This window comes from Poecilia mexicana, unplaced genomic scaffold, assembly GCF_051168715.1.
Source record: "Poecilia mexicana isolate PSO_F unplaced genomic scaffold, ASM5116871v1 scaffold_2, whole genome shotgun sequence".
NCBI classification, from domain to species: Eukaryota; Metazoa; Chordata; class Actinopteri; order Cyprinodontiformes; family Poeciliidae; genus Poecilia; species Poecilia mexicana.
The window spans coordinates 36,656,446-36,671,454 of NW_028263371.1; the positions used below are offsets into that span (position 1 = coordinate 36,656,446).

General features: G+C 39.7%; 2 protein-coding genes across 2 annotated transcripts; both read left to right on the forward strand.

Annotated features, from left to right (window-relative positions):
- Nucleotides 1-4,435: 4,435 nt before the first annotated feature.
- Nucleotides 4,436-8,380, forward strand: col8a1a (collagen, type VIII, alpha 1a). The gene is made up of 2 exons (XM_014997258.2): nt 4,436-5,329; nt 6,366-8,380. The coding sequence occupies exons 1-2, from the start codon at nt 5,035-5,037 to the stop codon at nt 8,309-8,311; spliced, it is 2,241 nt and encodes a 746-aa protein (XP_014852744.2). The 5' UTR covers nt 4,436-5,034; the 3' UTR covers nt 8,312-8,380.
- A 3,793-nt stretch (nt 8,381-12,173) lies between these two features.
- Nucleotides 12,174-13,280, forward strand: LOC106923881 (protein jagunal homolog 1-A-like). Its single transcript, XM_014997256.2, has 2 exons — nt 12,174-12,296; nt 12,397-13,280. Exons 1-2 carry the CDS (start codon nt 12,208-12,210, stop codon nt 12,857-12,859), a joined length of 552 nt encoding a protein of 183 aa, XP_014852742.2. The 5' UTR covers nt 12,174-12,207; the 3' UTR covers nt 12,860-13,280.
- The last annotated feature ends 1,729 nt before the right edge of the window (nt 13,281-15,009 follow it).

Sequence of the window (15,009 nt, forward strand, 5' to 3'; positions counted from 1 at the left end):
CATCAGGTTTACATTTCTTTCTTTGTAGAAAGAAGACAATGATCATTTTCAAAGGAAATGGAGGTTGGAGGTGGTGCATCACCAATAAGCTTCCTGTTTGAAACATCTATTGAGAACAGAACATGTCAAGTGTTTTCTTTCAGAGCAAAAAGACAAGATAGAGTAAAAATTTATATAAAAACATTTACTGAAACTGTTATGTTGTTGTTGGCCACTTAGTCTGACCAGAAAAACTTTATATGTCCTGTTTTCAGTACATGTTTCACACATGAAGGTGGCTGATTATTGATTATTGTTTTCTCCATCTGAGTTTGGAGCACAGAGGCTCCAACCTCATTTGCTTTGGGGAGATCTTTGGAAGAACCGTGGTGGTTTGTTAAATTGAAGTTGTATTAAGATGTTAAAAGTCTGCTTCAGTCTTGCCCCTCTGTTTGTCAACATGTTAGCTTCATCTACCAGGACCATCCCTTCTGAATCTGAGCTAAAGGAAGACACCAAGAGTAATTTACTAATCTACAAAGAGCCACAAAGACCCTGACCTGTATAGATTTTAATCTTTGTCTATATTTAACTTAGGTTACATATATTAAATAATAAATTTAGAAAGCATTTCTGTGCTCACATTTCATCACCTCTGGATTTTTGAGACATTTTCCTCGTCTGTTTGCGAACCGAGCTGTCCTGTGACCTCCTTTGCCATCTGTGAGTTAGTAACTTATCCAGAGGATTTTTTTAAAGCAAAAAAAGGCCACGGAGGGCAAGAACCGGACATTTGCAACTCTGAGCTAGCACACGGGAAACACAGAGACAGGGAGAACAGTCTGTCTCACAATGGGACAGGGTTTCTGGAGACAAATGGAATCTGGGATTAATATATATTTCCCTTGTTGAACTCCACTGTCTTGTGTGAACATGACTGCCACATTCATCCGCTGAGATCTGATGTGAAACACTTTAATTCGATATAAATTGATATTTTCAGTGTGTCATGCTAAGAGCTGAGTGATGAGGAATGAAGCCTATCAATTATTTTAGCTACAAATGCTCATTTGAGAAAATTTACATACCAAACCTGAAAAAATAAACCTGCGCTGTGCAAAGTTACGTGATGGAAAGAGAGAAACATTTCACATGGGAATTTTTTTTTCAAACATTACTGTTTTTGAAGGAAACATCTGTCTTGGTTGCTTAAATTGGTTGCTTGCATTTCCATATTGACCATTTAGTCACAAGGTCATGAATCATTATGGTTCTGCTGAGCTGCTAGTGATTTAATAAGCATCATTTCTTACTTTCCCTCCCTTCTTTCTGTTCACCCACAGCACATTCATGTGACATAGAAAATATGCGATATTTTGCTGAAGCTTCAACCTCTGAGCTACATTTTTAACTGTTTTAGTGATTCAAGAGAATATATTCTTGCAGTATCAATATTTGGAACAGAGTATCTGAACGTTAACCTTCATTGTTTGCTGAATGTTGATCACAGAATCCAACTTAAATCTACATGAACTGATTTATAAACAGGGAAAACGTTGGAGTGGATAAATATAATTAGCTTCCTCACATGCTGCTCTGAAAATAAGCTTGGTTAACTAATAAATAGCAATGGAAGCTAACATTTATTCATTTGGCTAATTTCCAGTATTCAAGTGCGTATTAATACAATGACAAGGCAAGCAATTGTTGCTGTCAATTAAATTATGAAGGGTTAGAAAGGCCATACTCAAAGATTTTGAAGTCCATCGTTCTGCTGTGAGGAAGATTATTCTCTAGTCAAAAATGTTTAAAGCAGTTTTCAGTTTTCTCTGGAGTGGGTGTCTAAAATTTCCCAAGATTTGCTGTGCAAGGCTTAAAGAAAATGTAAGCATGTAAGACCTACATAAGGGGTGCCAGGATCAGTTTACAAGAGCTACCAACACACCTGAATAAAATTTTGATTGGTTACTATTTTATTTTTTTGGTTTGTGGGTTTAAGAGACTAAAGATACAGAAAAAATACAAATTAATGCTTAGGGTGTTGAGATTAATGCAACAGAGTTATTCCAAAGGTTTTTTTTTTTTTTTTTTTAAATCTGATTTCCTTTAATATTTTCAACTTTTCAGTTAATTCATAAAGGCTAAATGCACATTATATATGAAATACATTTAGAAATTATTAATCAAAAGCTCTGTCTGGAAGAGCATGGCCAGGGTTGTCTGTGTGTGTGTGTGTGTGTATATGGACTGATGTGTGTATTATATATATATATATATATATATATATATATATATATATATATATATATATATATATATATATATATATCTCCCAGGAGTCTCTCTGGGATCTTCATGATGTGGGATGTCAGGGCAACAAGTTAATAGATGCTGATGACTGATGGGTGAGTTTTCTTCAGTAACAGAACCAGGCAGGATGATTTCCACAACAAAAAAAACCTTTTCTTGAGTCAAGCTAAGTTTGAAGAGCTGTGGAATCCCACAGAGCTGCTCATCTTATTTTTTGAGAGGACTTCTGGCTTTGGAAAATAAAACAAATTCAACATCTTGTTTTCTCTGGTAGAGTAGCCGGCAATCTGTTGAAAAGCAGTGTAACAGAGAGTGAGACATGATTAAAATATTGCCACAAATGCATTGGGGAGCTGAGTCTGTTTAGCAGCAACTGAGCTGATAACATTGCATGCGTTATCTGCAACAACTGAGTGTAAGCTGAATATAAGCGGTTGCCAAAATAACACTGGTGAACTCTCTTGCTTAATAATAAGGATGAAAACTTACTGCTAAGAGTTTATTAACTGGACAGCAGAGATGACACTTCACAGTGCCATCTCCTGGATGACACCATCTGTTGTTGACAAGCACTTCTAATCCATCTTCTTCTCTTTTCCTGCTCCTCTTTTAATCTCCCTCTGCTCGTATAGTTGGGAAGCCGGGCAGAGAGATGCCAGAGTTGGGGATACGATCCTGCAGACATGTCTCAGTAAAACACATACATTTCCGATTCTCTGCCTGAGTCCTTGTAAGGGCCTGGAGTTCATCCAACTTGTTAGCCAACAATCTCACTTTGCCCTTTATAATTGATAGAAGAGATGGTTTGATCATCTTTGCTCCTGCTTTGGATTCACAACAAATCTTTTCCAACTTCCATTGGATTTGTGACTTTAGTTGTGGTAGTATTTCAGCTTTGCTTTTGCGATGTTAATTAACTGTTCCGTACTGTAAACCACATTATTCCCCTTGTTGTTCCACTTTTTTGCAAGTAACTTAATCTGTGGACTGACGTCATTTGATTTCTTTACATTTGTGTTTTTTTTATTTAGATTGTTACTGACATCTGATGTATTTTTTTTGTTTTATGGACCTACCAGTTTGTAGCTGCAAAATTTGTCTAAGTACTTTGAAAACATTTACACACAAAGAGACACCCATGCAATCTTTATGGCCTACAACTACAAGACTAAGTCAGCATAAACACATTGATTATGCTCCAGCTGCAGAGTTCTCACAGATCTTAAATTAATCTGCTGTTCAACCAACCAACTCTACTCTTAGTCAAAGGGTGGATCTATTGACTCTGAAGGACATTAAAGGCTCAATAATCCTAAAATGCTGATAAAACTAAATTTCAGAATTATTTTTTGCAGTATTCACAAGAAATGTAGAATTGCCTGATTTAAATTCCAAACTTTATCATTCCCATTAGGAGATATTGAGCTTTTTCTCCTACTTTGAGCTTTTCTCATGTTTCTGGTAATTTTGACACAGCCGTGCCACTGTCTGTTTCGATGAGAGGCAGCCTTTGAAGGACTGATGCTGCTTTTGGTGCCTTTAGAGTCCAGGCATACCAAGCACAGCAATAATAAACAGAGTCAACAACATCTCTTTCAAATAGAAAAGTGGTGGTTTCTGTTATCATGACAGCTGGATGGGAATTGCTGGTATTGAATAGACTAATTCTCACTGTATGAAACAGGATTTGAATTTAGCCTGATTGTCTTAATGCAAAGAACCGCGGGTAGACTTTGACTGTGAAGTGTTACAATATAAACTCAACCAAATATTATGAAGTGGAATATTCTGTAACACCCAACCAACCTACTCCTATCTGCACTCCAGTCTTAAACTGTATAAACATAGAAATTGATGAATAGTGTGGATTTCAAATGAAAGTTGCCTTAGCCCAGACTCTGAGCTATCTCTCTCAGAATCAGAATCAAGCTTTCATTGCCAAGTACGTTCACACATACCAGAAATTTGTCCTTGGTAACTTTCTCAGAATCCCACTTTGTTTGACTAAAAAAAGCTTCTTTTTCTGTCTTTTCATGTTTACATTTATTGTATATCATATGCATGTACATATTAGTTTGGTTATGTAATTTCCTTTTACCTTTCTACCTTTTTCAAATCCAAAAACAGCTTGTTTAGTTTATGATGGGTGACCTTTATTTTCTACAATGTGTGTAGAAATTATTTTTGTCACAAAAAGCTCTGAGATTTTTTTATTTATTTATTTTTTTTTTGCAAGAACTAAACACAATCATTGAGTGACTTTTTCAAAGTCCTGTGAAAAGGTTATAAATAGTTATGCAGTGGCTGAGTCTCTCCCAGATTAGGTTTTTCTGGAGGGTAAAGAATAATGGCTTGACACAGTGGGGCCTTGGTCTTGGTCTGTGTTGCACTTGCCACTTCAGTTTCTAGGATAATCAACTTTTGAGGCATAGAAAATGAAGGCCACATACAGCTTTCCTGTGTGAAGTAAAGCTGTGTAAAAAAAAAAATCAAAATTAAATCCCAAGTGCCAAAAAGTTATTTATTCCTTGATATTACCTATTTATAGGATATTAACATAACTAATTCCCAAATTCCCATTATCTCAGTAGCAAATGACAGGTGTAATTGTTATAAATGTCCAGGAGAGGGAGACAGAGTGTGGTTGTTGCTTCCTGTCTGAAGATAAAACATTAGAAATGCGATGTTCAGCTGCAAGAGATAAATCACATTATTAATTATTCACTCTCTCCACAGGCTTTGGTCATGCCTCCCCTTCTTGGGCCACTCGCCACTGTTCTGCTCCAGCTTGTCGTCTTCATATCTGTGACTGGTGGTGCATACTACGGACACACACAACACCCTCAGCCGTACCAGCCAATGCACCACCTTCAGCACATTAACATGGGCAAAGGAGGTTTTCCTCAGCAACAGTACCTTGGCAAAGAAGTGCCCTACATGCAGTTTCCACACTACAGGAAGGAGCTGCCCCAGATGCCTCTGCTCAAAGGCAAAGAAAATCCTCGGAAAGGGGGAAACTACAATGCTGGCAAAAACAAAGGTTAGAAATCCTTCTGAACACAGCAACACATTGACCGTATGTTGACAAATACATAGCAAATCTACAGAAATGTGAAAAATATAAATACTTATTGTTCTTCGCAGTATGGTAAAGTTCAAGTTGCATAGTTAAACATATTTTTTAGAAGTGTTTTTTTCACACGATTAACCTAGTGATAATGCCCCTGAGAAGTTGATTGTGGAATATTCCTAATTCTTGGAAAAACTGTTAATTTGAGAATTACTGCAGACTAAATGGTAATGCCTCCCCTTTCCTAAATGCCTATTTAGTAAACCAGTCCCACAACTTTTCATGAAACACTTTGACAGTCCCCTTCAGCAGGACAGTTGAGGTCCCCTAAAAAACTGATAAGAATTTAAGGAACAAAGAGATTTGCTCTCTCTGCCAGGGGTGAAATTACAGATTGATGATGCAATTCCTGTTCTTTCATTTTTGGTTTGGGAGTTCCTGTTGTTTGTTTATGACACATAAACAAATGTGTCAGGCCTGGGAGACAGAACTTTTGCTTGTGTGTTGTCCAAAATATATCAGGAACTTGCAATGGCCATGGTTTATGCACTGACCAACGTGAGAATTTCCAGTAGTTCTGGACTTGATTTCTTCTTTACATTTGAAATGCCCTTGATTGAAATAACTTTGGTCTCATTCTTTCAACCTCAGATACACATTTCTCTGTTTTTGTGAAGTACATACAGGTCGTTACTCTATATGGATCCCAATCTAGAGAGTATTTAGCACAGTCCACTGAGAACAGAGATTATTTTTGCTGATGTCTCAGAACCAAATGTCTCTGGACAGCTTTATGTGTTCACTGTTTATTCCCTGATTGGTCATAAATATTTTTGGCCACACTAGAAGGCTTAACGGGTTGATCATAATGTTATTGGAGGTCAGACTGAATCACTGTTTGTGGAGGAATGTGCTGTTACAGGTGATAACTTTGGGACTAAATGCGTTTCTATATTTTTGTAAGTATGCACTGTCTGTATTTAACATCTATGCATTTTGGTCACAGGTCTAACAATTCCTAGTGCAGTGGAAGGAGCTGCCCTGGGAGAACAAGGCCCTGCTGGACTGCCTGGACCAGAGGGACCTCCAGGACCTCCAGGACCTCCTGGGCCTCCAGGAGACGGTCTGCCTGGTCCTGAAGGCCAACTGGGACCTCCAGGTCCACCAGGATTGCCTGGAATAGGGAAACTAGGCTTGCCTGGAGTGCCAGGAAAACCAGGTGTAATTGGTGAGCCTGGGCCTCAGGGAAAAATGGGACCGAGAGGTGAAGAAGGCCCCACTGGTCAACCAGGTCCTCAGGGGCCCTTGGGCCCACCTGGGCTTCCTGGAATAGGTAAACCAGGGATGCAGGGATTACCAGGACAACCAGGTGGCAAAGGAGAACCAGGTCACAAGGGCCTGCCAGGACTGCCGGGATTACCGGGACCAAAAGGAGACAAAGGAATGGGCCTCCCAGGACAGCCTGGTCACAAAGGACTTCCTGGGCCTCCTGGACCAGTTGGCCCAAGAGGGCTTCCAGGTTTTGGAAAACCAGGGTTGAATGGTTTGCCAGGTCCACAAGGACCACCAGGACATAAAGGACATCCTGGAGAATCGGGGCTTCCTGGGCCAGCTGGGAAAGGAGGACCACCTGGCCCTCCAGGTCTACCTGGTCAAGGAAAGCCAGGTCAAAATGGTCTGCCTGGAGAACCAGGAAGGACAGGTGAAAAGGGCCCTACAGGACCACCAGGATTGCCAGGAAAACCAGGACTTCCAGGATTTGGTAAACAAGGACTTTCAGGACCAAAAGGTGATAAAGGAATGAATGGACCACCTGGGCCTCCAGGACTCAAAGGAGATAAGGGCTATGGTGGATTACCTGGAATGCTTGGACCTCCTGGACCAAGTGGTCCACCAGGTCCCCCAGGACCGATCGGACGACCTGGAAGTGTAGGTGCACCTGGTCCTAAAGGAGACTGTGGAGACGGAGGACCTAAAGGACTTGATGGGGCCAAAGGTGACATTGGTCCTCCAGGGCTTCCTGGTAAGACTGGTCTAACTGGGGACCTTGGGGAACCAGGTCCTAGAGGTCCACCTGGACCAAGTGGTCCTAAAGGTGCTGATGGGTATAAAGGTCTACCTGGTATAGCTGGTCCCCCGGGTACTCCTGGTTTAAGAGGAGTGGCTGGATTACCAGGTGAAAAGGGTATTCAAGGACCTCAAGGAATCCCTGGAATAGATGGTACAGCTGGACCAATGGGATCTCCAGGTCCCACAGGACCTAAAGGAGAAAATGGACTTCCTGGTCCACCAGGCACTGCAGTCATTGGGAGTCCAGGCCTGCCTGGTCCTGCAGGACCCCAAGGAAGAGAGGGACCATCTGGACTCCCAGGACAGCCAGGTCAACCTGGTCCACCTGGACCACCAGGACCACCTGGTGAACCTGTTTTCTCTCCAGAAATGGCTGGGGTTCTCTCTGAGATGGGACCAGGACTAGATGGTGTTAAAGCCGGAAGTTATGGCAAAAAGAGCAAATACGGTGGAGGCGGGGCTGAAGTAATGGGTTCCAGTGGGCTTGAAATGCCAGCATTTACGGCTGTAGCGTCCACTCCCTTCCCACCTGTGGGGAGTCCGGTTGTTTTTGATAAGCTGTTGTACAACGGCCGTCAAAACTACAATCCTCAGACAGGAATCTTCACCTGCGACATCCCCGGCATTTACTACTTTGCCTACCACATTCATTGTAAGGGAGAGAACGTGTGGGTGGCTTTGATGAGAAACAATGAGCCTGTGATGTATACATACGATGAATACAAAAAAGGTTCCTTAGACCAAGCCTCTGGAAGTGCAGTCCTGCCTCTCCAACCCGGGGACACTGTGTATATTCAGATGCCATCAGATCAAGCCTCAGGACTTTATGCTGGAGAGTATGTGGAGTCCTCCTTTACTGGGTATTTGCTCTATCCAATGTAAAGTCTCATACTTTATGAGCAAGGAAAGGAGGAAGCTTTTCGCTGAATAATGAATGATCTTATTATAAATTATCTTAGACTGAGATGAAAGCACAGAATCTGTACTGTATAACCTGAAAATCAATTCAAGTGGGAGACCTAAGACTTGTTTTTTTTTATATATAAACATAAAGGAGTTTATGGAGTGTATTAACAAGATAGTAAGATTAACTTCTCTCTGTTCATTACACTGTTACAGCAGAGTCAAAGTGCACAGCATCAAAATTGGCATCCAGCAGGTAATGTGGAAAAAAACAAACAAACATAACAATGTGGACCAATTTTGACAGTAAATTGTTATTTATTTCTACATTTGTACTTCCTGCCTCTTGGGGTATTAATGCAAAAATTGACATCGATGTTTTTTAAAATTATTTCATTTCTGTCTGTTATTAAAGTTAGCATGTATTATTATGCAGGCTGAAAATGTGTCAGTTCTGGGGGGGGAAATTGAATAGCAAAATTCAGTGAGAAGAACACAAGGGCTAACTAACTACGTGACTGTAAAACGATATGCATGAAGGAACTGAGGTGTATGTTGATTATTCTACTCTTGTGTAGAAGAACACAAATCTTAGATGGTAAAAAACCAACATGACAGCTTTACAAGGAATATTGAGCTTTTATGGAGGAGATTAGAAAAACAATGTAATGTTATTTTTATTTTGAATCGTTTGCTGATTATTTTGTGAATCTGCTGCTGTGAAAAACCCATAAAGTCTAGACACATTATTGCTCTGAACTACAAAGCCACTCAACAGACTACAATAGACCATTTCACCACAATGGATAGCAATGACATAAAATATTGTTACAAGAATCATACAAGTATACTAATCTTGTTTGCAAGCAACTTTTAGTGAGGAATGGCATTCATTCAGTGTTTTAAAGAACATTAATTCTTTAAAAAAGTGACGTTTTTAATTGTCTCTCTATCTCTTTTGGAAATAACTATTTGGGCTATTTAATTTTGTTTGACTGAAGTTAATGTTTCTTTGTAATTCTTTTTATTTAACAGGTTTAATTTAAAATTCACTGTTTCAAAACTAAGATGTAGGACACAATTTCATATTAGAAGCGCATCATTCACAATCCATTTCCCACGTAATGGATTATGATGAAAAAAATAAAGTATGACTAGTTTAAAAAAAAGAGTGATGATATTGATATCGTCCCTGTAATCGAATTGTGTTGGTGTTTAAACTTTGTCGTGACAATTTATTTTAAAAAAATAAATGTTTATTAAAATTGTACCTGAATGATTCTTTCTTTTTATGGTAAGCTGCATGGATAGTGTTATGCATACTCGCAGCTTGTTGTTTATATCTATTTACTCAGGGCAGCATTTATAAAAGAAGCAGCTCTTCTTGTGACAGTTTATTACAGGAAATACAATCAAGGTCCTTAACCTGCTTAAGTATTAGCAGGAATAACATACCCAATTGACACTGGTGAATTGTTTGGAAAGAAATCTCAAAATTTGTGTTTATATACCTTTTTCCAACATGTCCTGGGCAACTATGTCCCCTGTGTGCAGCAACACAGAGGACACAGTTGTTTAGGAATAGACTATAGAGGTTGTTTTTTTTTTTGCTCCAAAAAGAATAGAAACTATTTTCCACCAAGAACGTCAATATGTTTAGTTGAAAGGGAAATAGAAGAAAATCAGGGAATAGAGAATGCCATAAGAAAAAAGAAAAACTGAGAAGATAGCCTTAAAAAGGGGATTGAAAGATAACAAAAACTTTATAATAAGAAACTTTGGACTGGTGAAGAAGTTTGCCTTCTTTGTTCAATGGCTGAATTATCAATAAATATTTTTCCAAACTCTCTGTTGAATTCAATCAAAACAAAATGTAAGACAAAACGTTTGAAATAACACTGTTTTTATTTATTTATTTATTTATTTATTTATTTGCTTATCTAATTTCCACTAGGGATTCTGGGGGTAAAATAACTGAATAGAACATAATTGATTTTATATGAATTGGAGATCAAATGTGAAATGCAATCTCCAACCTAGTTCATGTCATACGTATCTTTGAAATTACTGAAATCCTTGTAACTGCGCCTGGCTTTATTAGAGCCACTCATCAGAACATTTGTCAAATCTTTAGCAGGATGAGGTCAGAGAGGGGGATGCTGATGCTGCGATCCGACTGTGCGCATGCGCGTTGCCATGTCCTGTATTTCATCACATCTTTTGTGTTACTGTACAACGCAGTCAACCATCGAGCTTGTCCAGAGGTAAGTAAATACTCAGCGGCATAATGAATCATAACTTGATTTGATATTTAAGCATCGTTGAGGACAATTTTGACATTAACTCGAAACCAGTCCGGTATTTAATACGCACCTGCTCAAATTAAGCAAATACAGGAAATAGTCGGGCTCAGCAGCTAACGCGCTCCCTGCTTTCCGCCATCGTCGTTATTCTCGGTCAAGTTTTCGGCTTGTATCTAAACAACTGTTTACACCGTTGTATAAATGCAGCAGAGTATTTACACTTAGTAACCCTTTTCTCATTTTGTCATGATGCAAAAACCTCAGCGGATTTTATTGGAATGTTATAAACCAGCAAAAAGTTTTTTACATCACTGCAGCTCGGAAATAAAATTGCTTTCATTTTTTGTGAAAGTTTGGCATCCATCCATCCATCCATCCATCCATCCATCCATCCATCCATTTTCTTTACACCCTTTTCCCTAGTGGGGTCGGGAGGGGTGCTGGTGCCTATCTCCAGCTAACGTTCCGGGCGAGAGGCGGGGTTCACCCTGGACAGGTCGCCAGTATGTCGCAGGGCAACACAGTGACAGACAGGACAAACAACCATGTACACACACCTAGGGGCAATTTGGAGAGCCCAATTAACCTGACAGTCATGTTTTTGGACTGTGGGAGGAAACCAGAGTACCCGGAGAGAACCCACGCATACACAGGCAGAACATGCAAACTCCATGCAGAAAGAAAAGACTGGGGCCGGGAATCAGACCGGGAACTTTCTTGTTGCAAGGCAACAGCTCTACCAACTGCTCCACTGTGCAGCCCAGTTTGGCATTCATTGGTATTCATTTCCCTTTACTAAATAACATTTAGTTACTAAACATAAATTCACTGAGGTCTTGAGAAGGTAGCGCCTCGACTTGACGTCGGTAGGTTATTTAATATTCTATTATAATCTTAATCTAAATACAGCTGTTCTGCGACGGCCTCTGGCTTGTTTTCATTCACGAACACACATCAATAGATTATTGAAAGGTTCAGGTTTAAAAATATATATGTATATGTATATATCCTAACCTTTGAAGATCTTGCAGAGCTCTGATCAATCAATCAATCATCCAGATTCAAGAAGAATCTGCTTGGATCTAAACTGGATTAAAACTTAAACAGAACTTTAAGCTCAACATGAAAGTCACTACATTTGGAGAAAATCTAACACACTCTGAACACACCATTCTCAATATTATGTGATGATGACAGCATTGGCAGCATCATGCTGTGGGAGAGAAGCTATAGTCAGAGTTTGTGGCCCAATGCAAACAGTGACATATAGGACCTTCCTAGAAGAAAACCTGTAAAGGTTTGCCTTTAAGCAGGTCAACAAATGTTGTATATACTGTATTTTTTATTTTTATTTTTTTGACTTCCACTTTACAATTATACAACAATGCTTTTGTAAGGCACTGCACAACACACTGACTTTTTAAAAATCTAACACCTAAAGTTATTATTATTGTAGGAGGTAATTATCTGGGTTTGACCTTTTTATATTTTCTATCTAAACAATAAATAGAAATATTTGCAGCTTATTTTGTGTAAAGTTGTGTATTTTGTGTGGAACAGGATCGCCCGAACATGACATCCCGTGTTGGCCCCAGAACAGCCAGTACAAATGGAACTGACTTCAAACCCAGAGAAAAGGTGGCCCCACGTTACCAGATGAGGCAAGTTACAAAAAATACAGTTCCTATTGATAATATTTACCTTTTTTTTTTTTTTTTAATATCCAAACATCAATCTGAATGTTGACTTTCTATATTGCAGCGCTTCCCTGAAGTCAGAGGTGCGGAAGCTGAACTGGGTCCACCTTCTGATCTGGTTGCTAGTGGCTGCGCAAGTGATTGTGAGCCACTTTGACCTGGTGTCACACGACACAGTGTCCGTACCGTACCAGTGGGAGTACCCCTACCTGCTCAGCCTCATCCCCCTGCTCTGCAGCAGCCTGTCACTCCCAAACAATAACATCAGCTACCTGGTTATATCCATGATCAGTGCAGGGCTTTTCTCTGTGGCGCCTCTCATTTATGGTGGCATGGAGATGTTTCCCGTAGCTCAGCAGCTCTATCGCCACGGAAAAGCGTACCGCTTCATCTTTGGCTTCTCTGCTGTGACTGTTATGTACCTCATCATGGTGGTTGCAGTTCAAGTGCATGCGTGGCAGATATACTACATGAAGAAACTTTTAGATTCATGGTTTGATGCCACTCAGGAAAAGAAGAAGAAATGAATGCATGAAAAAAGGATTGCTTCTGGAAAATGTATGTTTATGTTGCAAGTTTCATTCAGTTGCATTTATTTGGTCAGACAAAAATCCCACAGCATAGATCCTAGAACAGTAATAAGCAGCAGGTTAGCTTGCATCTTGTATTTGCAGTAACCAATGCAATCTTTGCACCTTCTTCAATAATAAGCAGGCTTCTGTTTTTCTCTACACAGAACTCAGGTTACAGTGATTTCATTTTGCTCATGCTTACACAACAACAAACACACAAATTGTGTCAGTGTGTACATTTAGCTTCTAAACTCCCAGTGTTTGTTCATATTAGGTGATTTATTTTGGTCTCATTCGATTATGTTATGTAAATTATGATTATATCTCTATTTTTAGTGAGAAAAAAAACATTAAAGAAGAAATAAAACCATCACAACCTCTGTCTGCTTGGTCATTCTAAGCACCGTAATGACGCTACTTCATTTTGACTTGTAGAAACAAAAAATATGTATTGTATGTTTTCTTGATTACATTTAGTTTGTCTCCAAAACTATGGTATTAAAACTAAACAAAATAAATGTAGCACAGTGCATCAATATAGTACAGTTGGCTTAACTTAAAATACAAAATATGCTTGCTATAAATAAAAAGCATCTAAATCTGTTAAGGTGAGAATATTTTGTCACCTTAAGCTTGCGTGATCGGTGTCTACTGCATCGGCTGAGCTCACAATTCATTTGAAATCCAACTCAAAGGACTTGCAAACTAGCAGTGCGATGTGTGTTTATCACAAAATTTTGTTCAACTGTGTTACAAGCAAGGGCGTAGGTTTGGTCTAAGTTTTGGTGGGGACCTTGACACCCCCCCCTCCCCCTCCAGCACAGTGAAATGCCGAAGAGCACCGAACATTTTTGAGAAGGGGGGGGAAACCACATTGGCTTAATAACCCCCTCCCCCCAACCATAACCATATCATACATCTTGTGTATACAACCAGATACAGTCATACTCAGCAGATCAGTTCAAGAACACTTTACTTTTTCCTTTACAAAATTCAGCAAACGTTACAAGTAAGATCAAAAGAAATATCCTCTGGATACTCCCTGGTCACTGGCACTCACACTGACAGCCTCCTATAGAGCAAACAAAGCGTAACCTGGTTTGTATTCACACTAGCTTAACTTAATTTAAGACTAACACTTCAAATGCCATATTTACTGAGATAATTTCACAGTATATTTCATATCTGAGAACTAACACCTCACCTGGAGCCCTGAAGCTCCAGCCACCTCTCCATCGTTCTGCTCTGCCCCTTGTCCTGCTGTCTGAGCATCCTATGTGAAAAAATATTACATAATTAACAGACCTATTCTACCTCACATTCAGTGCTGACCTTACTAAACACCGGACTTTACAACAAATGCGTTGCGTGATAGATATCTAACTTATGGGTCCACTCACTGTACTTACAGCCGACGTAGCGAAATAACTTCTAATGTCTGTCCTTTTCTTTTTTGGTGGCGACATGGTCTCGGAGACTCAGAAGGAGACGCGTGTGCCCAGCTAGCCGCCGCCTTTTGCAGCTAATCAAAGAACGTCCGACGATTCAACTGACTCCCCCTCCCCCCACCCCCCCGACAGCACCGTTCCGACACGGTCTCGGAGGCTCATAATAAATGTCAAACTAAGAAGCTTCCGTTCCGCGCACCGCCTGTTGCTGCTAATCAAAGATCGTAGATCCACGTTCTTTGAGCCAATATGGCAAAAATTGGTCGGGACTTTTTCATATCCCGTGAATATTGGTCGGGACATGTCCCTACCGTCCCTACCCAAACCTACGCCCATGGTTACAAGCTTTTGACAAATTCTGAAATCAACAATAATTCTGTCATTTACAGAAACAGCACCAGTTAATATGCTGTGTTTTATACATTTTTATAGATGCTTGAAAAATGTTACATTTTGTCCCGGGAGTACTTTAGTTGGTCGCAGGCTTTTTACTTACTTAAATATCCTGTTTAAATATGGGCTTGTAGATATTAACATCGGTGGGTCCATCTCTTTTAAACAGGACGGAATCCCAAACAGTGATATTCTAATTATTGTTTATCAGTAAATACGAATATCAGTTTTAGATACCTCTTTGTGCAGTGCAATGGGTTGGGT

What these genes read in the sequence shown, in the direction of transcription:
- col8a1a (XM_014997258.2), top strand. Translation starts at nt 5,035, where the DNA reads ATGCCTCCCCTTCTTGGGCCACTCGCCACTGTTCTGCTCCAGCTTGTC. An exon ending in CAATGCTGGCAAAAACAAAG is followed by an intron (nt 5,330 to 6,365) that starts GTTAGAAATCCT and finishes TTTTGGTCACAG; the next exon opens with GTCTAACAATTCCTAGTGCA.
- LOC106923881 (XM_014997256.2), top strand. Translation starts at nt 12,208, where the DNA reads ATGACATCCCGTGTTGGCCCCAGAACAGCCAGTACAAATGGAACTGAC. An exon ending in GCCCCACGTTACCAGATGAG is followed by an intron (nt 12,297 to 12,396) that starts GCAAGTTACAAA and finishes TCTATATTGCAG; the next exon opens with CGCTTCCCTGAAGTCAGAGG.